This window comes from Embiotoca jacksoni, unplaced genomic scaffold (genome assembly GCF_022577435.1).
Source record: "Embiotoca jacksoni isolate LCO1_2020_lvr unplaced genomic scaffold, fEmbJac1.0.p SCAF_2, whole genome shotgun sequence".
Classification (NCBI taxonomy): Eukaryota; Metazoa; Chordata; class Actinopteri; family Embiotocidae; genus Embiotoca; species Embiotoca jacksoni.
Genome location: NW_027185340.1, coordinates 9,554,546 through 9,579,111, shown reverse-complemented (window position 1 = coordinate 9,579,111; position 24,566 = coordinate 9,554,546). Strand labels below are relative to the sequence as shown.

The 24,566-nt window shown below is 45.5% G+C and overlaps 1 protein-coding gene across 1 annotated transcript in view; it reads left to right on the top strand.

Moving 5' to 3' along the window:
• The window catches only part of cntnap5a (contactin associated protein family member 5a), an 81,855-nt gene that overhangs the window by 38,436 nt on the left and 18,853 nt on the right, over positions 1-24,566 (top strand). The window contains exons 7-16 of the mRNA XM_069154434.1: positions 848-991; positions 3,860-4,127; positions 6,605-6,748; positions 7,377-7,536; positions 10,331-10,437; positions 12,756-12,875; positions 16,035-16,235; positions 19,116-19,272; positions 22,327-22,454; positions 23,773-23,943. Coding sequence (XP_069010535.1) covers positions 848-991; positions 3,860-4,127; positions 6,605-6,748; positions 7,377-7,536; positions 10,331-10,437; positions 12,756-12,875; positions 16,035-16,235; positions 19,116-19,272; positions 22,327-22,454; positions 23,773-23,943 — 1,600 coding nt within the window. The remainder of the gene's footprint in view (positions 1-847; positions 992-3,859; positions 4,128-6,604; positions 6,749-7,376; positions 7,537-10,330; positions 10,438-12,755; positions 12,876-16,034; positions 16,236-19,115; positions 19,273-22,326; positions 22,455-23,772; positions 23,944-24,566) is intronic.

Genomic DNA, 24,566 nt, shown 5'->3' with positions numbered 1-24,566 from the left:
GTGACACACGAACACTCTGAGGGACGGAAATACAAGAAGCATAATATCACTTCTATTTAACTACTCAGTGCGTTGACAGCGTCTAACAAAAGAAAAACGTGTTTCCAACCAACTCGGGGAGCTACATTTACTTATCTTGCTCACTAAAGTTGATGAAGTATTCTACGTGCAGCTGACAGGTGTCTTCTCCACCTGCAAATGAGATTATTAATGAGGAGAAATCAGAAGCTTCTCTTGTTTAAAGTTTAAATCTGCCACTGCTGGGAGAAACTAGTCATTTCCTGCAGTTTGAACTGACATATAGTCTGAAAACTGACACGCCGACATTTGATTTGGACAGTGTAAGTGTACGTGGGCATAAATCTGCCAGCGTGGCAGCCTCACACCTCCACCTCCTCCCTCCAGGCCTCCGTTCGTCTTCAGCAGCCTGAGCGAGGTCGAGCGCTGAGGTCATCCCGGCTCCTCCGTACCTCGACTGGGTCCCGCTTCGTGAACGTTGTCATGTTGGGAAATAAAGAGGTCAAAACTGCTGTTGTTGGAACCACACACAACATGTGAAGCTGTGCGTACGGGTCGCAGTGTGAAGGCGGACGCTGCAGCGTCTCCCTCCGCTCTGTAACTTCGGAGGCAGTGAGTGGGTGATGTGTTCTCAGCTGTTGCAGCAGGAGTGAGAACATATGTGAGCTTTATGTGCTCGGCTTACACGACTGACGCTACAACGTGCTGAAGAGTCCAGAGCAGGATGTGATTTTCTTTTTCTGTATAATCCCGTGAAAACAGCTGCTGCTGTTGGTTCTGGGTGGATGTGTGCACGTACTGAGGTCTACCTGCTCTCTTTGCTTTGAAGCTGAGTTTCGGAGGCATCCCGCTGCCCGGTAAACCCGGCACCTTCCTGAGGAGGAACTTCCACGGCTGCGTGGAGAACCTCTACTACAACGGGATCAACATCATCGACCTGGCGAAGAGACGCAAGCCGCAGATCCACAGCGTGGTGAGGGACACGCGTGACCGCTGGCAGCAACGCAAACACACGCTGCAGATCTACATCGATACAGATCTACACATACAGATCTACACATCTACATACCTACACACATCCAGATCTACACATACAGATCTACACATACAGATCTACACACATACGGATCTACACACATACAGATCTACACATCTGGAGATCTAAACATCTACAGATCTACACACATACAGATCTACAGACATACAGATCTACACATATACATCTACACACAAAAAGATCTACACACGTTTTGTTTTATTTTAAATGTATTTATATACATACATGTAGATCAGATAGCGTTTATGATTGTGAAAATTCATTTTTATTCGGGTCTATCTGTATTAAACTAATAGCCACTAATAATATTCCCAGAAACGTTTTCCACCTTTTTTTAAAAAGCCCAGAAATGTGAAGAAGCACTTTGCCATTTAAAAGTCTCTCAGCATCTCTATTAGAGAAGGTGATGTAATGATATTTAAAAAGAGCACACGAGTGGGCGAGCGAGAGGAAAGTGAAACTGTTACACTTTCATTTGGTAATCATATATTGCAACGCAGTGTAATTCTAAGTGAAGGTTCGCCAGGAAAAGGAACAGATGTTTATGAAGAAGATGAATCTGATGTAGAAAATACAGACAGGAAAGTATGCAGCTGAACTACTTCCAGGTTCCTGGTTTTCAGAAAAAAACTTCAAGTTATTATCATTTTTGTAATCTGTTTTTAATTCAGTTTCAGCAGCTTATACAGTCAAATTAAAATGTTTCCAACTGTTGTTTTTTTTTCTATTTTTACAGCTGTATATATATATAGATATATATTTATCAGAGTTTTTTTGTGATTGTTGCGATCCAAAAATTTTTTGATTTTGTGGTGGATTTTCTTCAAAAATGTCAACGTAATTTGCGGAGTTTTAAGTTTAAATTTTTTGGCGTACAATTGTAGGAATTAGAAATTGAACTTAGAAAACCATGGAGATAAAAGTTCCTAAAAGCTGCGTATGTTTCCAGAACAGAAAGTCTGCGACTGTAATATAGAAACAACGACTATATCAGCTGTCATTTTCTCCACCAAAGTTTAGAGCTCAAACTGGTCCCTTTACAACCAAAATAATCCTTCATACAACTCATCTCATCAGGCACACGGCAGTGTGAGGGGGAGGAGTTACGGGAGCCACGACACTCCCCCAGGAAACAGGAAGTAGAAGCATAAGAAAATAAAAGCATTGAAACATTTAAAGGCGGCTCAGGAAGATAAAATTAACAAAAATTACAGATACATATGGGAAGTTGATTTTTAACGTGCTAACGTGATGTTCAGCAGGTTTCATGTTTACCGCGCTCGCTGTCTTAGCGTAGCGCGTTAGCTCGTAAACGCAGCGCCGGGGCTGATGGGAAGGTTTTTTTTTTTCACGTTTTTCTCTGTGCTGAATTTTAATGAGTCGGATCGAAATGATTGGATCAGAGTGAAAACAATCATTACATCCATTGTGACTGTGAGTCCTGTATGATTAAGTCCAAGTGCTTCTGAGAGTGTCCTCCTCCACCAATCAGACGAGTCGGCCTGCCGCCCCCCTTCCCCCTTTTAACATTAACAGGCTTTTACTGACAACAGAGGCAGAGGTGGAAAGAGGAACGCCTGATGGAGGCTGTAATGGAATTTCAATGGGACAATCTCCCCGAAGGTTGATGGGAGGGAATCACATTGAGAGTCAGAGAGCTGTGATTGCTGTGTACTGCCTGGCAGGCCGTGTGTTGGGTTGCAGCGAACACACACACACACACACACACACACACACACACACACACACACACACACACACACACACACACACACACACACACTCCAACTAGAATATAAACTTCGATTGTTTTTACTGAGGCTCGTCTGCCACATCGGTTCGAGCAACACGATTTCAAATGATTCCACGTCCATCGATCAGCCAGGAGACGGGAGTAAATACTGGGTACCCCGACACCTGTCAGTGGGCGGGGCATGTCAGGCAGTCACTTTAACAGGAAAGAAACTGTGGTGGGTGGATGAGGTTTGTCTTGCTGTTGAAAGTTTTTCCTTCTTTCTGTTGGAGGTTTCTTCCTGTTAAAAGAGAGTTTTTTTCCTTCCTTCTGTTGGAGGTTTCTTCCTGTTAAAAAAGAGTTTTTCTTTCCTTCTGTTGGAGATCTCTTCCTGTTAAAAGAGAGTTTTTCCTTCTGTTGGCGGTTTCTTCCTTTTAAAAGAGTTTTTTTCCTTCTGTTGGAGGTTTCTTCCTGTTAAAAGAGAGTTTTTCCTTCCTTCTGTTGGCGGTTTCTTCCTTTTAAAAGAGTTTTTCTTTCCTTCTGTTGGAGGTTTCTTCCTGTTAAAAGAGAGATTTTCCTTCCTTCTGTCGATTTTCCTTTCCGTGAAAGGTTTTGTTTTCTCCTCCCTTCAATATAAATGCAATTGAATTGAATGTCCTTCTGGGACACCTTGGTTCTTGGTTCCTGGCATTCATGACACCACCTTCTTAAGCATCGTTGTACACCTCTTCATATCACCAGTATAATGATATACCGCGTCTTGCGACTCTGCAGCGATAGTTCAGGAATGGTTTCGTGTATCTCATCATTCTGAATTTATCTTTTCCTCCGAGCTCCTGCTGAGTTTTGTTGGTATTTCGGTTGAGGTCGTGTTTTGCTCCGTCTATTCCCCCTCTGTGCACATCAACATGACATTTATTTCCCGACACGCCGCATTGTTTTACGCCGCAGTTTTTTTCTTTATTTTGTTTCCACAGCACCAGCTTTTCCTGACATGCCACTGAAGATGTATGTAAATCTGCATCCTCGGCTCTTTTTTTTTCATCCTCCAGGGCAACGTGACCTTCTCGTGTTCGCAGCCCCAGCTGGTGGCCTGCACCTTCCTGAGCTCCGGCAGCAGCTTCCTGTCGCTGCCGTCAGCGGCGCCGGCCACGGGGGGTTTCTCTGTCCGCTTCCAGTTCAGGACGTGGAACCCGGACGGGCGCCTGCTCTCCGCGCAGCTCGACCCGGGTCCCCAGAAACTGGAGCTGCAAATCAGCAACAGCTGGCTGCACCTGACCCTGCTCGGCTCCGGCCGGCAGAAATCAGAGGTCACCGCCGGTGAGTCCGCACCTACCGCCGCAGAGGTTTCACCTCACAAAGCCAATAAATAATTAGACCTTTTCAGCTTCTTGGACTGTGACTCGCATTTAAATCAGGCAAGACGAGAATTTGAATGTAAAGTAGTTATTGTCAGGCTTTATTTTCATTCATTATTTGAACATTTAAAAAAATATCATTGCTTATGGTGATAGAAGGTCAGGACGACACTCGGGTCTCTTTGCTGAATATAAAACTTTCACCAGGCGACTGTTAGCTTATAATAATAATCATCATCATCATCATCATCATCATCATAAATAATACACTTTATTTGTATAGCAAGAGAAGCAGCTCAAAGTAAATTAAATGCAGTTTTGCACATAAAAACAAAATAATAAACATAAAAATGTGTTCAAATGTAATTTAAAGATATTAAAAAAGAAATAAAATGCATGAGAACAGATCAGTTAAAGTTAAAACTAGCCTGATGCGGCTAAGCTGAGCTGTCGTCTTCATATTTAGCTGATAAATATTAATGTTCTCGGCAGTAAAAGGTCAACAAGTGAACTTTTCCAGCTAAAATGTTTTTACTTAAAAATAGAAAAAGGAAAAAAAAAAAAAAGATTAAGAATCGTGGCTGCAATGAAATTTTTAATCCTAAATCTGCAGCGTGACCTTAAACTTGACCCTCGAGATGAGCGTTTCCTCATCCTCCTCCAGGGGAACTTGAGACTCTTGCACATTCCAGAATAGCCTGTTTTGCACGACGACAACGATGATGATGATGATGATGATGATGATGATGATGATGATGATGATGATTGTTTGTGTGCTTCACACTGCTCAGACAGACAAACACGGTAATCCAAAATCTGGAGACAGAACACACCAAGTAATTTCCTCCGACTTACTTTTGTCACCTTTGTCCTCAATAAACTGGAAGAAATTTTAAAAAAAAAAAAAGTTTATTTTCTGCGACTCACTCGGAGGAAGAAACATCATCCGATCCTCTCGCGGAGGATTTCTCTGCACAGATAAGTGTGATTGTTTTTTGTGGAAGTCTTGAGACTTTGAGACGGAGACGCCCGCGGGGAAATATCTACAGTTGAAGAAGAAAACGCAGCCGAGGGAATATTATTCCCTTTAATATCATTTACCTGGAGCCGCTTCAGATTACCCGAGTGCAGCAGGACGAGTCCGACCCGCCGCCCTCTCCTCCGCAATCAGACGTTTCACTGCAAATTAATTTAGCATAAAAACAAAAGAGGGTCGACGTCAATTGACTCCTCGGTAATTCGGAGTGTTTATTTACTCAATTATGTTCATCAGGATTCCTCGTCTTCCCCGTCGTCCTCCTCAGGTGGACGTTTGGAGGTCGCAGCCGAAACCGTTATTGACCCGCGGCTCCGATAGCATCTCCGCGTTAAGATTCAGGATGCATTATCATATTCAGCACGCTGCCGGATAATCCACCGGGAAACACGCACACGCACGCACACACACACACACACACACACAGACGTGATACGAGCCCACGAATCAGAACCAGATCGGTGCACGAAGAAGGTCAGGAAACCCGTCGCGCAGAGAAAATCGACCGGTTGCCGCTTTTTGTAGTATTTCTGGATGCAGTTTGACGAGACGGGAGAGCCGTGAATCTCAGACTGAAAACGTTCATTAAAACTAAACACGACCTCCGATGGATTCTCACCTTTCGCCACAGAGGTTCGCCGCCGCCGCCGTCGGCGCCGCCGCTTCGTTTCAACTTCTCCCGAGTTTCCGTGGGAGTTTCTTCACACGTCGGCCGTCTGATCTGACGGTCTCCACGGCGACCTCCCCTCACCCCGCTCCCCGCCGAAGGACCAAGAGTCGCGTGATGAAGTCCGTGTTTTTCGACGGGACGGCGAGGGCGTCATGAGGGGGTTGGAGGGAAGCGCCGATTAACGGCGCCGCTCGACCCGTGAAACAGTCGACGCGGGTCGCAGCGTCGGCGCCGAGATCAGCTTGTCACTTCTGAAAGAAATCCCCTCCTCAGCAGCGTCGGGGTGATCCGGAGCGAAGGAGTTCGGGGTTTCTGGGGAGGAAGTGTTCGGTGGGAAGCGGCCGGGTTCACTGTCGGTTTACTTTCCTGAGTCGCAACGCGTTTGTGCTGCCGTCAAACACGCGCGTACGACAGGTGAAGCGGATACGAAGTCTGATCTTCAGATGGGGGGTGGGAGGGGGGGGGAGAGAGAGAGAGAGAGAAAACAACTGCAGCTGCGGCATCTGTTCAGCGGCGCCGGGGAGAATCCGCCTCCACATTTCCATATCGGCTGCGCGGAAGTGATAAAATGTGCGACGTGAGCGGCGCTGACGGGTTGTCAGCGGAGGAGGGAGGGTCGGTGCTCGGAGGGAAGTTTCGAGGAGCGACCGTTTTAAAGGGAGGAGATGAATGTTCAGAGGTTGCGGAGGGATTGACTCTCTCGCCGTCTCGCATGCCGTGTGTTGTCGGTCAGGCGGCCGAGTCAGCGACGGGTTGTGGCACTCGGTGAGCGTCGACAGCCGGAACCTGCAGATCCTGCTGACGGTGGACGGAGAGCCGGCGGCGGCGGTGGAACTGTGGGAGGCGGTGGAGGCCAGAGGGAACTTTTACTTTGGAGGTGAGTGGATTCAGCACTTCCTGTTGTGTGTGTGTGAGTGCGTGTGTGTGTGTGTGTGTGTGCGTGAACAGAGACTCCACACGTGCAGCAGGAAGATAAAACCCTGGTGGGCGACAGGTGCACACTTCACCTCCTGGTCGTCATCGCCTCCTGAGTTCCACTCGTCTCTGCGAGCAGTGTTCAGGGTGCGTCCTGAAACCTGATCAGAGAGCGGACGTCAAAAGTTCGTGGGAGATTTCTGGCGAGCGGAGGGAAGTCTCGGAGCGGTGAGGGGACGTTGGAGCGACACAGTCTGTCCCAGACGTTTGAGCTCAACTCCGACCCTCCTGAGGATCAACTCGCGGCACGCGGAGAAAGCCCGCCGGGTTCTCCGGACCTTCTGCCCTCTGAACCCTGCAATGTCTCTCAGAACACGTCTCCAGGTATCGTTGATTACCAGATACTAAAAAGAAATCGGAGAAATCCCCCGGTCCACTGCTCACAGAGAGGTGTGGAACTCTCGGGGCCCGACGATGCCCAAGCTGAGGTGATCTGTGCCTCGGGAAGGTTGCGTCTTCCTGCTGCTGCTGCGTGGAGACGAGCGGTCGTCGGACACAAAAACGTGTGGTGATGTTTCCTCTCCCTCCAGGCGGCCCCCCCGCCGACCGGAAGACCCCGACTCCGGCCTTCCAGGGCTGCATGCAGCTCGTCGTCATCAACAACCAGCCGGCGAACCTCAGCCACGTGCAGCAGGGGCTGCTGGGAAATTATAACGAGCTCCAGTTTGACATGTGCAACATAAAAGACAGGTAAAGTAGTGTGAACGTCTGGTATTTTTAATAAGGGGACTCTTCTCTCGCTCGCTCTCTCTCTCTCTCTGTGTGCCTCTCTCTCTCTTTCCCTCTCTCTCTCTGTGTCTCTCTCTGTGTCTCTCTCTCTCTCTCTCTCCGCCAACTTTTCTCAGTCGAATGTGGAACGTTATGAGAGTTGGCAGCGAGGAGTTATTCGTGCCCACGCTGTTTAATTTGTGGACGGCGGTCTGTTGTCTGAGAGTCGCTGACATCTTGTCCTGTAGAGACAAACAAGCTGACAGGATCGTCCAATTAAACTGCAGCAGAAAGTCGGCAGCACCTTCTCTGCCAGAGGACTATGCTAACAAGCTGCTCCCCGGGCGTGGCGGGCCCCCCGTCGTTACTCTGCACTGAGCGGATCCGTAAAAACGGCCGCGTGTGGAATCGGATCATTTACAGGAACCAGACAAACATGCAGTCGGCTGTTTTTTGTTTTTTTTTATTTTGTTTTTTCGCCCCGAGGACAATCTCTCCTCCGTCGGATTTCAGACGACGTGCTTTTTCCCGTTCGCAGTCGGAGGAGATGCAAACACGCCGGAGCTGCCAGTCTGCCGTGTCGGCGGGCAAAAGGGGAAGCTCTGTAGGAGACGGCAGGATGATGGAAGGAGATGTTTTCCTTTCTCAGTGCTCCAGTCGTGTCAAACTTAATATTCTGAAGGATGAAAGCAGCGTTGAGTGTCTGCAGAGCATTTCTCTTAACGCTTGCGGTTCCTGTCACTCCGGGGGGGGGGGGGGGGGGGGTGATGACTGATTGAGGCTTCCTTAACGGGGTGTAACCGAGCGGAAACCAGCGGTGACGTCACCTGTTGGTTTGTGAACGTTACGAAGCCTCCAGTTCAGATTCTGTCCGTCACCATCTTTGCTAGTTCGGAGCGGTTTGGAGCAGGAAGTGACCATATTTGGACGAGCTTGGGGGAGGAGCCAACGGTGGATCTGACCGATCTGATTGAAAACCTGACGATACTACGTCCCGCCCACCGATAGCTGCAACCTGACTGCACCACAGGCCTGTCAATCAAACAGAGACGCCGCTGGTTGCTGATTGGTCGGTCGACAGTTTGTTCGAGTAATCTGTTATTAAGAACCTGACTTATTGACTGTTCTTTACTTCCTCTCTGACGACCTCCGGACCGAGTGAGAAAATGAACATTTATCCAAGTTAATCTCCTTTCTCTGAGTAATTGTAGTTGGTGGTCAGCGTGCACTTAGATGCGCCGCCTACTGTAATTTCATGACCCGAGAGGGCGGCCGTGGACGCAACAACAGAAAATAGCTTGCTGGTAATTAAAGCCTCAAAACCTCATCCGCGCTGCGGCGGCTCCGCTGCAGTTAATAGGTGAGCGATAAAGTGTATGAAATTATATATGCATGCTCGAAAGGCCGGCAATTATGTGAAACTGAAGGAGGCTCGAGGAAGGGACTATTAATCAGAGGAGGGCGGTTTGAAATGTGCTGTGAAGTGCACGTAACGGTGAAACCCCGAGAAGAGGCGCTCTCGTCTGAAGGTGACAGTGACGCTTTTATTTTTAGAGGAAACGCCGACGGCTCGCTGCTTTTCTCCAAAAATCAAAATGAATCCACCGTTATTTTTAATCGTAACTCAGAAACATGAATCAACGACTACTTTTCTAGAGCTGCTGTTCACCCCGGAGGGAAGAGGGGGGGAGAGTGGAGGGGAGGCGAGAGGAGAGGGGGGCGGGGGGGGGTCTGTCTGTCTTCACAGATTCTACAAAGAGACGTATTCCTCTCTTCTCTCTGTGAGTTCTGTTGTTTTGTTGTAAATAAATGAATTCGTAGATTGAGTTTAATTAATAAATGATCATTTTGTGTCACTCCTGAAAACCTTCATTCGGCCCTGAAGGTGTGAAAAAGGCTGCAAGACGAAGATAAAAAGCAGTTGTTACGAGCAAAGCAGAGATTTTTCAATTAGTCAACCTGACGGAAATTAATGAGCAGCGAGTTTGATTATCAATTAATTACAAGCAGAAAAGTCAAACACGCTCCGGTTGCAGCTTCTCGATGCAATAATCAGTCTCTGGTTCCTTTTTTTATAACGTTGTAGTCACATTTCTTTCCACAATAAACAGTTCATCTTTTTTTTTTTATTGTCTTATAAGGAATTATTTTTTTCTTCTCTGAAAAGAATCGCATTTTTGGCTGCTTTAACAAACTAAAAAATGCATCAGTCCTGGCGAAGAGTGATGTATTCCGGAGGTTTTGCGTGTGGGCGTGGCCAAATGGCTCGGTACCGCCCCCGAGACTGCAGCCCCCGTGGCTACTTTCACCTACATGCAGGAAATTCCATGGACATGTGTATCACACCCAGATCTACAAAAAAAAGTCTTCTGGCACCATCACCTCAACTCAACAGGAAGTCGGCCATTTTGAATGAAATGGCGAATTTCGGCGATTTTGCACGTTACACTTTAACGAACTCCTCTCACAGAATTTATGGGACTGACTTGTAATTTCGTCGGTGCAATCATAAGACCTTTGGGATGAAAAGTTAATAACGGGTAACATACATTTTGAACGGTGTGCCCGTGGCGTGACGTGGCGTGGCGGCCATTTTTGAGCGTCTCGCCACGAAACGACAAAGTTGCTGTAAATTTGACGTACAAAGTCCGATGTTCCTCAAACTTGACGTGTCCGATAAAAGAAGACATCTTTTGGTCGTATTCGGTCGTAGTCATGGACTGTTGTGTGTCTGTTGTGTGTCTGTTGCGCATCTGTTGCGCGTCTGTTTTCCCAGGTGCCTCCCCAACCTGTGCGAGCACGCCGCCCGCTGCTCCCAGACGTGGAGCTCCTTCTCCTGCGACTGCTCGGGGACGGGATACTCCGGAGCCACGTGTCACAACTGTGAGCGCCTCGTTTCGCTTTTCCCTTCAAACCCAGCCGTTACACCCCCGCCGCCGCCGCTCCCCCTCCCCCTCCCCCGTTTCATTCCCGGTCTGCCGAGGTGTGTCATTGGATTGGACGCACACATCCACCTGTCTCCTCTCGGCTTTTGTGGCGCTGAGAGGCGAAGCAGAGGAAGTTGTCCCGCTTCATCCTGACATGACCTCGCAACCGCTGCTGCTATTCCTCACTTTCCTCAGAATATATATATATTTTTTTTTTTTGTATTATTATTTTGTGCTATATCCTTAAATAGCATTAGACTGGCTGACTTTAGACTGACTGTGCGTGTGGGAGTTTCTGCTCTCGGGTGTCACTTCTCTGACATTTCCTTGATGTCTGCTGTGGAGACGGCTGCTGAAAGTCTTGTTTATATGCGGGCACATGCAGATGTCTTCGGCTGCTGGAGGGAACATGGCAGATAAGAGCACCTGCTGAATTAAAAATAGCCCCGTTCATCAACCCCCCACAAAAAAAATAAATCAAAACACACAAAATCAGTTTTTCGATCTACAACTCCCGACGGGAGTTTGTGACACCTGGAACCTGAAGGACATGAGCGGATTAGCGCTCTTTGTGTTTGTGCTCACTAGCTCACTGTAACTTCACCCAATTCTGAACCACTATGTGAGGTTACAAAAGATTAATCCAGCAAAATGCTTCATTTAATACAGTGTAGTATTAAAATGGGTTAGTCTTCATCCCAGAGCTCCTTTTTCCTTTTTGCGCTTAAAATTTAAATATGTTTTTACACATGTTTATTATCTTTGATAATAAAAGGAGCAACACAAACCATAAAAACAGACGCAGTTTGAACATCTGCAAGTAACACACCAACACCATGAAATTTATTAATAAATACAAATTAAATTAAATATAAAAAATATTTTTAAATTTTTCTCACTGCTACCCCCCTTACTTATTGGGGGGTAGCCCTATGAGTAATTAGGACTTGTCAGTCCATATATTGTATTCGATCTTATTATGTTCCAAAAAATTGTAAAATACATTCCAAATTTTCCAAAACTTCTCCATTTTGTTCTTTGTAAAGTAATGAAATATATTGTTGGAAAATAAAGAAAATAAACTGATCTAAACTACAGAAGGAAAATTAATATTTTTTTTCTCATATCTCAGAATTTAGATGATTAAATATTCTCACAAAAATCAGGTTGGCCCAAAGCTTTAATTCAATTCATAAAAGTCTCTTTAACATCCTGCTAATTTCACAAAGACATCACACCAACTGGTTGTAGATTTGTTATTATTATTATTATTATTATTATTATTATTATTATTATCATTATTCCATCTAAACAAACGGTTGTGGAGCCCAAACCGTAGGCGGTGCAAATGTGAAATTTCATTGGACGATAAAGAACCCCAAAAACTCTTTTCTGGGAAGATTTGACACATCAGCCATTAGGGGGCGCTGTAATAAAGATCAATGCGTTTTGTTGAATAACACCTGAACCGTACGACACGCGTTAAAATGCTGCACATCCACGCGCTCCTTCTATACAAGTGCATCTTAATGTTTCTGTTTGATACAACAGTATGAACAAAGTGGTCACGAACACCCGACGTCTTCAAAACTAGGATTTGCTTCGTCTTTGGAAAACAGGCGGATGAGAAAAACTAAAACAGGAGCTTAAACGTGTTTTCTTTCCAAATTCTTTCAATTTCTGTTTTAATAAAGCAACTTAAATACAACAACAATGGTGTAAATGTGACATTATACTGCTGTGATGTTCATCGTGTTACCTTAAAACAGTTTGAACATCAAAATACTGTCATTTAATATGATAATTTTTTTATAAAAAAAAAAAAAAATACACAAACGCCAAAACATACAAGCAAAATATCAAATCCATTGAATTTCAGTCCATTTAAAAGCTTTTTCAGTAATGTTTATATAAATTTTGATAATCTGAACCCTCTCTGACTGTAAACTGTTGATGTTCTCCGCACCAACAGAAATCAGGTTGGTTTGCTTTCAGAGACAAACGGACATTTTCATAAATGGCATGAACTCTTTTGGACAGTAAACACACCTACACATGTTCTGGTGGAGAACTGCGTCGCTGCGTGTGCAACAGTCGCATCTGCAATAATCTGCCGGAGAGGACGCGTGAGAAGGAGGCCGAAGCGCCTGCTGCACAACAACAACAACAACAACAACTTCGAAACGGCTCATAAATACAGATGTTTTATGTTTCTTTGTGTTTCACGACTCCTCTGACGGATTCTCGGAGTAATAACTCGTCTCCGTCTCGCAGCCATCTACGAGTCGTCCTGCGAGGCCTACAAGCTGAGCGGCGGCTCCTCGGGCTTCTACTTCATCGACCCGGACGGGAGCGGTCCCCTGGGGCCCGCGCAGGCGTACTGCAACATGACAGGTGAGATCGCCGTAGTGCCTCTTGTTGTCACCTTTAGCTCAGGAGGAGAGAGTGCAGTGGCTTAAAGATCGGCCGGCATCGATCCGGTTCACCTCGGAGAGCGTGAAACTGTGAATGAATCTGCTATCAGCTTCCTTCTTCCTGTCTTGAATATTTATTTGAAGTTGCAAACAAGTTGGCATTATCATAAAAAAAAAAAGGGTAATGTAACTTGGAAAGTGTCACGGAAACGTTATGATTTAAAAAAAATTCTAATCTGAAGCCCCCGCCAGCTTTCGGAGGCGTCTCGAGGCTGCAGTTTTCTCAGGAGCGCGAGATCATTGAGGGGTTAATCCTCAGGGGACCTTTAATCTGCTGCCGGGCCGAGTGCCTCAAACGTTTTGTTTGCAAAGCTGCTGCAGAAAAATGCTCATTTATTTCTCCACCGTGAACATGAATTCATCTCTCGTTTTTGTTTTGGTTTGTTTGTTTTCCTGAGTCACGCAGCGATTAGCATTCGAAACTGGAATATCCACATTGAATTTCACAGAAATGTGCTGATTGATTTTTGGAATGTGGTGTTTACACGCGGCTCAAGGAGAAATGATTTGTCCTGTTGCTCGAGGAAACGCGTCGATAAAAATCACTCCAGATGTTGCCACAAATATCCGTCCTACATTTCATGGCTGCGTAGCGAAGCCCCGTCGCTCCCCGTTGACCTTGAATTATTCTCCGCCTGCAATTGGCGTCGCCTGAGCCGTGCGGCCGGTTTCGTGTCCCTCCTGCGTTTGGTGTCGCCGCCCCGTCGGCGGGAGCCTTCGATGGCTCGTGAGTCACCTGGATCTCTGCCCCCCCCCCCGTCCCTCCCCCACGAGACGCGTGTGACAGCCGGAGAGGGACGCGGTCGGCGTGACACGCAGGACAAAACACATCCCCGCTAAGTTTTGACACTCCGGAGACAGAATTCATCAGCGAGCTGTCACAACTTTCCTCCGCTGCCTCCGTCCTTTTTTTTTTTTTTTTTTTTTTTTTTTTTTTTTTTTTTGCAAGGTTAATGTGGCGGTGATGTCATTCCGGAGGAGAGCCTGCGTGTCATCCGTCGGAGCCGCGGCCCGTCGCGCTTCCAGTCGTCACCTTCCGAGTCTGGATTGCTCGGCGGCAGAGAGGCCTCGGCTTGACCTCAATTAAGGAATCCATTAGAGATGTAAATAACTCTTAAGCCCGACAACGTTGAAGGGAATAATCGCGGAGGGGGATGCAAAACAGCAAACGGGAAGTCCACGTGATGAGCCGGGCGGGGATGGAAATGTCTCTGTTTATATGTAAATGCCCATAAAAGCCGTCAGACTCAGTTAGAAGCTGAAGCGTCTCTCGCTGAAGCCTCTGCCGGGATCAGACTGACCTCTTCTGCCACTTTGCGTTCGCAGGAATGCAGAAAAGAGAAAGTCGTCTTAATTGTCGCTTGGAAATAAGTGCATTCGTTTGATTTTCAGCGATGGGAACGACAGAGATTTGTGTGAAAATGATGTCACGATGACGCCTCCCGCCGTACGATGAGTGCGTCTTCTGTGTTCGCGGCGCTTTAAAGATCCATTTTCTGTCGGATTCAATCACCTAACGATGAAGTCTTCAAACCGTAAATCACGTTTCCGCTTCATGTGCGATCAGGAAGTTGACAGACTGCTGCTTTTACGCGCAAACAAAGTGCAAGAAAACATCAGCGGGGGCGGACAGGGAGGTAGAGAGGCAGTGAGCATTTCCCAGCATGCCCTTGACAATAAAGCAATTTCATTTTACAGGACTAAGTGACAGATAGAAATGTTTATTTATTATTAAATATGCCATTTTTAAAGATTTCATAAAGGCAATCATAGTGAGGGACGTCGCTGGATGAGCAAATTAGCATTTCCCAGCATGCCCTTATGACTTTTCACCATAAAGCAATAAAGTTTTATAGTTCTAAGTGACAGATAGAAATGTTTATTTATGATGAAACATCTCATGACAGTCATCCAGGTGTTTTTTTGTAACTGTTGATGTGTCAACATGTTCCTTACTGACATCTTGTTGACAATATGAAAACTAAATGGTAATATTTTCCAACTTGTCAGCAGGAAACGGTGCCCCTTGTGTTGTTGGAGAGTAGTGCAGATAGACACCGGCATTAGTGCTGCATGCTAACAGAATGACATGTTTCTTTTTATTTAGAGATTTTTGTATTTTATTTTAATAAGGTACTACGAAGCAGGATCTGTGGTTATCGAGATAACCTCGGGTTTAAAAACTACCACGTATGGATACGTCACCATGGTAACTTATATATTTATTTATTTTTAAAAACGGGTAAAAGCTCCGCCTACTGACCGTTCAAATCTCGAGGAAAATGACACCATATTCAGAGACAGGTTTTATACGAGATATAGATTCCATCTTTATGGTGCTTTTTTGTTTTTTATCCTCCGACAGCAGGGACGGATTGAAGCTCTGAAACTGTGCTCATTGTAAATATGACAGTAAACCTACCTTATGTTTTTATTGTCTTATTCGCTCCCCAGTTTATTTGACAGCACCTGAAAGAATAAGACAAAACCTGTCGAACACGCCGTGAGAATACAAATCACATTCAGCGCTATATTATATGTCAAATAATATTTGAAAAATCAAACCAACACTAAATATATGTATTTATATATATATATATGTGTATATATATATTTGCATATATCTTATTTGCAGTCTTATTGTATGATTTTATTTACTATCTCCGCCTTTAGTGTTGGTTTAATTTTTCTCACCACTTGATTTTTGTCTTACTTTTTAGTTTTTCGATTGTTTTGCACAAAGACAAAATTCCTTTTCTGTGAAAACTTTAAAACTGATTCTGAATACATCTATTCAACACATTAATTCAACGGAATATAATTATATTCGTCTGTATTTGTGCTCTAATGATGAGCAGCGGTATTAAAAAACCTTCCAACTGACACTCAGTTCTTTTTTACCAGCTGTCCTTTCTGCATTTGGCAGCTGACACCCGTCCGTGTTTGCGATTGGTCAGATGCTGCAAACCCCGCCCCCTTTTTATGTGAGCACTCTCACGGCTGGATTGGGATCGTGTGTTACCTGAGTACGTGTTGTATGATTGCTAACAGTCTGACCAAATGAACGTTTTCCCTCCAGAGAAGAAGGTCTGGACGGTGTTGGCCCACAACAGCACGGCTCCGGTCGCGGTCCAGAACTCCTCCGTGCAGAAACCGCACGTCATGACGCTCAACTACAGCGCCTCGGCCGAGCAGCTGCGGGCCGTCGTGTCCGGGTCGGAGCAATGCCAGCAGGAAGTGGTGTACAACTGCAGGAAGTCCCGCCTCTTCAACACAAAAGGTGAGTCGTGATGAACGCAGCGTCGGTGAGCTCCCGTCACATCGTTGTTTAAAACACGGCGAGAGCAGGTTTTAGGAGGGAGGAGGGAACAGAGGTACGACGCCGAGGCAGGAAGTCGGAGCAAAAGGGGAGGATTCCAAAATAAAAGAGGAAGTGATCACACATACGTTCCCATTCTACCAGTTTGGAGCGTTAACATGATCAGTTTGTTGCTTGTGTTGTGTTTGTTTGTCAGTTGCAACCACAGACTGTTTATAAAAGTGTCCGTAGCTTCCGGGTCTGAAAAATGGTTCCGATGTAGAAGTGTCTCATCTGCAATACCACCGAGTGCCACTAGGGGTCGGCTCCAAAAAGCCTCCGGCTCCATAGACTCCCATTCATCTTCTCTCATCAAATACAAAGTCAATAAAATGTCTCCAGCAGTTATCTCGGTGTTGTTAGCTAAAGTCACTCCTTCTTATTAGTTTTCTGGAGGTCCATCTGGAAATAATCCCTCATTCATGAGAAAATAAACTTCTGCCGTTCCCTCCCCGAGACGGGAGGGGGAGGGGGGTCGCCGCGCCGCGCAAACAAACAAGTTCATTATCACACCAGACGTCAGAAAGCGACGGAAAGCAGCCTGTTTTTGGATGTTTTTATGTTTGTCTTTGTTGTCGGGGCGCCGACGTCTCCTGTGGAAAAGTCAAACGTGTCTTTGTACTTTTTTCTTTTCTTCTTTTTTTGGAGTACGCATGTATTTTTGGGGACAAAACGGTGCTCATCATTTTAATATACCGGGAAAAAAAAGAAAATAAAACAACCCGCCAGCAGCTGTTCAAAGGTTTTTCTAGACGCAGCGCTCCTCCAGTCGTGGAGTTGAAGCGAACGCCGGTTGTTCTCGATGGTCCGTCGTGTAACGTGCCTCTAACGCTGCTCAGCTCTGCTCTGATTTGCATTTTAAACATATTGTTGTTGTTTTTTTAACCCTTATTTAACATCCAAAATGAATTCCGGTTGCTGGAAAGGGAGCCGTGGCTTTCAGCCTGTCGGCGGAGTAATAAACACTCGCAGCGCCGCGTTAATTGCTGCTCTTCGCTGCGTCCTCATCTTCATCCTCGCCGCTCGTTTTTACATTTTCAGGTTTTTTTTTCCAGCGCTCTCGCCGTCCCGCTGTGTTAGTATGAAGCTCTTGAAGCTGCTGGAGGTAACGTGGTATTTAGACACCTGTTATTAAAGCCGTGCTGCGCCAGCTCATTCAGAATAACAGCAACAGGAGGAAAATCATACCGGGGCTGAGTTTGGAATACAGTTTCCCTCTTGTGAACCATCTCCGCAGGAGATGACGATGATGAAGACGATGATGCCGGCCTGCTGGAGCCTAAATCATTTCTACTGTGGACCTCTGAACACACTCCTGGTTCTTTAAAGGTTCCATATTTCACTAATTGGATCTCTTTTTTTTATTTTTATTTTTTTATTATGAAGCAGGTGGAGGAGTTGTGAATACTGAAGTGTCAAAACAAAGACGCACAGCTGGTATTCAGCAACGGAGCTGTTGGGACTTGTGTAACTTGGTGATGTCACAATATAACGCTGATGTCATATGACCTTGTTTAAAGGTCCTTTGAAATGTTATTTTTAGCCCCCTGGTGGCGGCTTCTAGGTGCACAGACGTGTGTGTATATAGAAATAGACTGTTTAGAAAAGTGTTCGTGGCTTCCAGGTCTGAAAAATGGTTCTGATGCAGAAGTGTCTTAAGCTGCAATATCACCGAGTGCCACTAGAGGTCGGCTCCAAAAAGCCTCCGGCTCCATAGACTCCCATTCAACTTCTCTCATCAAATACAAAGTCAATAAAATGTATCCAGCAGTTATCTCGGTGTTGTTAGCTAAAGTCACTCCTTCTTATTAGTTTTCTGGAGGTCCATCTGAAAATAATCCCTCATTCATTAGAAAATAAGCTTCAAAAAGACGTGTTTTTGGGGGGGCGTGTCTGTCAGTAAACTATGGGACTTTTAAGAGGGACGCTTCTCCACTTTTTCATGTCACACAACTCTCGTTCTTGTGGAGTTTACATGCATAGAAACGTAACTAACTTCGAACTAAGTTTTTGCCATTTTAAACATGTTCCGGACGTCAGCGGCTGCTTGTGGAGCTTTCAGGCAGCGTTTATTAAAAATGTTGATTTCCGTTCATTTCGGTGAAGGACAGAGGACGATGCGTTTGCTTTCTTGATGTGAACAAGTTCTGTCAATATGCCGCCAATTAGGGGGAGAGAGAGCGACCTCTCCTTCAGGAAGAATCGATCGCTGCCTTTTCTTATTTGTGTACCTGCTCAGTTTGTGAGTCCTGTTTTTAAAAGAAGAACACTGGGGAGGGGGGTATAGATTACTGTGAGCCTTTGAAATGCAAATGGGGTCTGGATGGTCGTTGTTGTAACAGCTCCGCCGGCTCCACCGCTGCAGCTCCGGTGGGATGATGATGACATTGGACTGAGATGTGGGTTCCCATACATTGAGCGTTGCCTAATGGAGCAGTAATGTCTGCCGGGTGACACTCGGTCATGTTACGGTGACACGTGGCGTTAATGGGCTCGTTGGCGATGCGGGGTCACGTTGCGTGACGGATGATTGACGCCGGACCACTTAACCCCTTCACTCGAGGTGATGAATTAACAGCTTGCTGTCAGCCGGTCGTGAAGGAAAACAGGACAAAAGTGCAGGCTTCCCCAGGGAGTTATTAAATGTGAGAAATTCCTGAGAACATTTTTTTTTTTTTTACACTTTAAATCTCTTCTTTTGTTTATTCATTTTTGTTCTGTGCACGTTTAATCTGTAAATTAAAAAAAGTATTAATTATTATTAATTAATTTATTAATTAATTGTTTTTTTTATCCTCTCAGACGGCAGTCCGCTGTCCTGGTGGCTGGACCGGGACGGGGAGAGGCGGAGCTACTGGGGCGGCTTCCTGCCGGGCGTCCAGCAGTGCTCCTGCAGCCTGGAGGAGAACTGCGTCGACATGAACTACTTCTGCAACTGTGACGCGGACGTGGACGCCTGGTACGCAGAGCAGACTCTCATACCTTTTTTGTTAGTGCGATCTCCGTTTCCATGGCAACATACGGGGCATGATTAAGAACTGGGAAAACAACCAGGAGACTCTTGTGTAACGTATGCGATGTTCACTACTCCAGGAAGTAGTCCGACCCTTAGCAACCACCCTAGCAACAGAGAGGATTTCTAGTCGCCAAATGAATAATTACAGAACATAGAAACACTGAACTGCTCAGCTAGCTCAGTCTGGTTGGAACGAACAAAGATATCTGATGAACAAAGATATCCATGGACTCATGTGTTTTTGACAGTCCCATCTGGGGGGGTGATGGGAGACAGTGACAGCCGAAGCGTGTCCCTTATGTCCAGTCGACTCCGTAATCTCGTTTTGGTCGCTGCAACTGCAGAAAACCCCGCTTCACAAAAGACAGGAGGTTGGAAATGGAAGCAGGGTTTTACAGTGCTTTTGTCGCGATCTGTTGCTATTCCGCCTTGACTTTAATCCAGAACGTAAGGAGATTTGAAGTTGTCTCAGGCATACTTTCAAGGCCACCATCATTTGCGATCTCAAGCAGCTGATCTTCTTGTGGCACGGTCAAAGTCGATTCACCTGGCTTGTTCACAAATGGGTCGCGGATCCATTCTTTCCCAGCTCGGGGGTCTTTTGCGGTTGGGAGATAATGGTCAAACTCCTTTGAAAGCTGAGATAGGGTGATCGTGCGCCAGCCGGGAGAATGAAAACCCCTGCTAATGTTTGAAACATGTCAAAAATCCCTGTGTTCACTCGCCGTCCCCATAATTCCAGTTTGGCTTTGAATGGAGCCACTTTATCTGCCGTCTTGAATACAGTTGTCGTTGTCCCCTGAAGTGACAGATTGAGTTCGTTGAGCAGGCTGAATATGTCACACAAGTAAGCAAGTTTTGAGACCCATTCTGTGCTACTGAAATGTGCTGCCAGTGGTGACTGTTTTTGCATACATCGACACAAAATGACCGATTCGGTTTTCCTGATGCAATCATTCACAGACTTGAATAGTTCTGCAGCTGCGGTGTCGGTCGGCAACAATAATGCACGTAGCATATCCTCATGCACATCATCCTGAAAAAATATATGGCACAAAAACAAGCATTATTGCCTTGTTGTCAACATCGGTAGACTCGTCAACTAATTAATGAGTACCACGGTGACTCATTAATCCTCTCTAACAATTGTGCCTCAATGTCCTCTGCTATTTCATCAGTGCGTCTAGTTATGGTGCTAGCCGTAAGAGGAACGTGTGCTATCTTTTTAGTAATAGTTCACGGCAAATGTCCTCAGCAGCAGGCAGGATCAACTCTTCACCAATAGTAAAGGGCTTCTTTGCTTTAGCAATGCGGTGAGCCACTAAGAATGATGCTCTCAGTGCAGACACGTTTGATGAAATGGTGGCCTTCAATAATTGCTTCTGTCCTTTTTGTTCACGTTTTTTTTCTGTCAAAAAACTCCACGGGCTTGTCTTTTAATGCAGGGTGCTTGGTCTCCATGTGGCGAAGTAGTTTTGAAGGTTTCGTGGTTTCATTAGATAGCCGGTCGCCACATGTTATACAGAGCGGGCTTGGAGAATGTGAATCACCTGTTGCGATGAATCCCGTAATTTAAGTAGGACTCTTGGTATTTTCTTTTAAATGCAGCTTTCTTTTTGTTGGTGGTCTTGGAGTTTTCTGTTGTCTCATCATTCGGTCTTTCCCCCTTTTCAAGGAACCTCTCCAGAGACGTTTGTTTTTTGCTTATTCTTTAACTTGTGAAAAAAAACTGAGACAACTGCGAGAAAGAGTCGTAGACGGACGTGGTCATTTTTCAAAATAAAATACCATGCAGGCTAATGTAAATAAAATATAAATAAATAAATACAAGGTTTTTTTTTTATTCTTTCTGTGCGGCCCGGTACTAAATCATCCACGGTCCGGTACTGGTCCACGGCCCGGTGGTTGGGGACCTACAAAAAGGAGGCGAAGTTATATTTCCAGTGTTAGCATTAAAATGTAATTTAAAAATAAAAATGAAAAGAACAGACAAAATGAAACACAACACAAGCAAATCAGTAGCACAAAGTGTGAAAGGCTGAAGTAAATTTTTAAGATTTAAAAAAATATATATTTACAATGTCCTACAGTAGCCTTTTTTTTTTTCTTTTTTTTTTACTATTGCTGTGAAAACCCCAGAAGAAGAAAAAGAAGAAGACGTCACCAAAAGAGGTGAACCTCAAACGGTGGAAAATAATTTCGGAAATCTGACGTCTCTTTTGGTTTTAATTTGTTTTTAATACAGATGAACAGAAACGATTGCAACATTAAAGCTAAATCCTCACGATGGGGTGAGGATGTCACAGTTGTGACATTGTGAGAGAAATGAAAGATAAATAGGATCGCTGCTTCTGCGTGAACCGCTGCCACAGAAACGATCATGGGATGTTCAACATGAATCAGTTACACAGAGAATATTCACGCTCTCGGATAGTTCAGTGTTGTTTTGTTCCTTCTTCATCTACAAACTGCGGAACATCCAGAAAGTCTCTGGCAGAAAATAAAAGGCCGTCTGCGTGCGTCGTTGGTGTCGCTTCCGCTCCGGTTTGTGCGGCTCATTATCTGTTTCCGATGGTGTAGAGGAAAAAAAACGGGAAAAAAACAGTCTCGTGCGCAGGTGTCTCCTCCACGATGATTAATTACCGCTCATGCATCATATGAGCAGCGCGATCAAACTTGGTTGTGAGCGGTGGATGAGGAGAACAAAGGCTGTATTAGAGGCTTTCTGCGAGCGTGTCTTTGTTTGCGGTGTGTTAATCCACTCCTCGGTTTCCCCGGATCCGGGCTCGCTTTGCATATTTCCACGGGGCAGTTTTGTCAGCGCGGTGATAGATCGCCTCCTTTTCACTGTTTACTGTGCGCCTCTGTGCTAATGGAGAAGAATGGGCGCCTTTATCTGGATCCCCGTAAAGGAACCCCCCCCCCCATCCTCCTCCACCCCCCTCTTCCCCCCTCCTCACTTGCTCATCTATTTATCTGTCTGCTGGTCTGTCGCAGGGCCAACGACACGGGGACCCTCTCCTACAAAGACCACCTACCAGTGAGCCGCATCGTGGTCGGGGACACCAACAGGACGGGCTCGCAGGCCGTTTACCACATCGGCCCGCTGCGTTGTTATGGAGACAGTAGGTGATCGCATTCGGCTGCAGACGGAGGCGTATTAGATACGAGCTGGTTCACACAACGTCCACTTGCCGGAAGAGTGAAACTTCTTCCTGCCAAGTTACAGCCGGCTGTGTGGACGACATAGAAGGAGATCGATGCTTCTTCTGCCCCTTTTTTTTTTTTATTTAGTACATTTTCCACCTCTGGACTCGGGGAGTTTGTTCAAACCCCCTGACTTTCATCTTGAAATTCAGAGGCTAATACACACGCAGTGAAGTCACCGAGAGGCTCCTCTCATCATAATCCTGATGATATAATAAATGCATGAACACGCACTGTAAAGGAAGTAATACCAGAGAGTCAGCTCTCGTAATGTTTCCAACTGAAGTGAGTAATTTCTATCTGAGAACTGGATTTTATGTTATGCAGTTTTTTGGGGGTTTTTTTGACACGTCATTTAAATTTGGTATTGCAGCAACAAAAGTTATTGAATTTCTTTTTATGCGCTCCTTGTAAAATAGCTCATTGAGACGCTGGAGCGTGGTGGAGCCTCAGAGATCACAGCGCTGGTCGTCGGGTTAGAAACCGCGAATACTATCACATTAATTTGACTAATTCTGAATTACATTTCTGGGAAAAAATGAGAATCACGATTCTTTTTTTCTTTTCTTTTTTTCGCCTGATCTAGAAGAAAACTAAAACACTTCCGATCAGAGTCCGACAGGAACCAGATGTTTTTTATCAGCTCACTTTACCATCACCGATCTTTTGACAGAGAAGATGACGTTGTCTTTCAGCACGACACCGACTATTTTGTCACATCGTTTCCGGTGTCTGATCGTTTTCCTTGTAGCTTTTTCTGCGCCGCGCTGCGAGCTGCATGCGCTTCTCAGCGGGCGGGCAGAACGCTCCTGTTTGAAATGAATCTGACACGGAACGAGGAGTTTTATTCTCCTTACTGCTGGAACGCTGCCTTCTGATTGGTCGAGGGGAAAGAGGAGGAGGAGCGCTTCTTTCGATGCAGCTGATGTCTGGAATTAAAATGCAGCATCTTATGGAGGAATTGTGATTTTAATAGAATTTAATTGTGCAGCTCCACTATATAAATATATATATATATATATATATATATGAACCAGTTGCGTTCTTTCAGTAGGAAAAATAGGAAGGATTTAGTTTAACCATCACAGAAGGTCAGTTTTGCTTCCCGTTTTCACTGAATCCCTCTTTTATTTCATCACTTTAAAGACGATGAAAAGATGCACTTCTCTTTGTTCTCCTTCAGTCGGTGATCGTTGGTTCTTTCCTCTCCTCTCGCTGCTCCTCTTCTCCTTCCAGAGTCGACGTGGAACGCGGCCTCCTTCTACCAGGAGGCGTCGTACCTCTACTTCCCCACCCTGCAGGCGGAGCTCGCCTCCGACATCTCCTTCTTCTTCAAGAGCAGCGCTCCTTCGGGGGTGTTCCTGGAGAACCAGGGCCTCAAGGACTTCATCCGAGTGGAGCTCAGCTGTGAGTGAACGTTCTGACGACGACATGCTGTACATGAAAATAAAAAAAATATAAAGCATGCGCAGGAACACCTTTAAAAGCCATCCGTGACACGCTTTGCTTTCCTCAGATGGAAACACTGGCTGCACGGTAGTTGACAGTTTAATTTCCCAGTGAAGCCGGCTGTCAGGTCTGTGCTGCGTGATGTAATCCTAATGACAGCGTCACCAGCAGCGGCACGCTCTATCACACGAACCGAAGCTTCTCTGTGTGACCCATGTAGGGCAGCCTAATGAATTCAGGTGGAGACGATTGAAGAACAAATATATACATGTGTGTTTACATCACAAAGATTTGCATTGAAGAAATCGAACTCCCCAAACGGCTAATTTCAGGTATCTCACCGGTGTTGGAAACGATGCGAGGTTGTTGATTCTGGTGTGTGTGTGTGTGCGTGTGTGGATAATCTGAGCCCTTGTGTGTTCCCGCAGCATCAGAGACTTCGTGAAATATTGACGAGCTGTCAGCCGAGCCCCCTCATAAATCTATGCAGGTCATCAAGTTTTCCCAGCAGCATTGTATCGCGTTGCATCAGAAAGTCAGGAGAGAGACGAACATAAAAAAAAAAAAAAAAAGCCCTAATA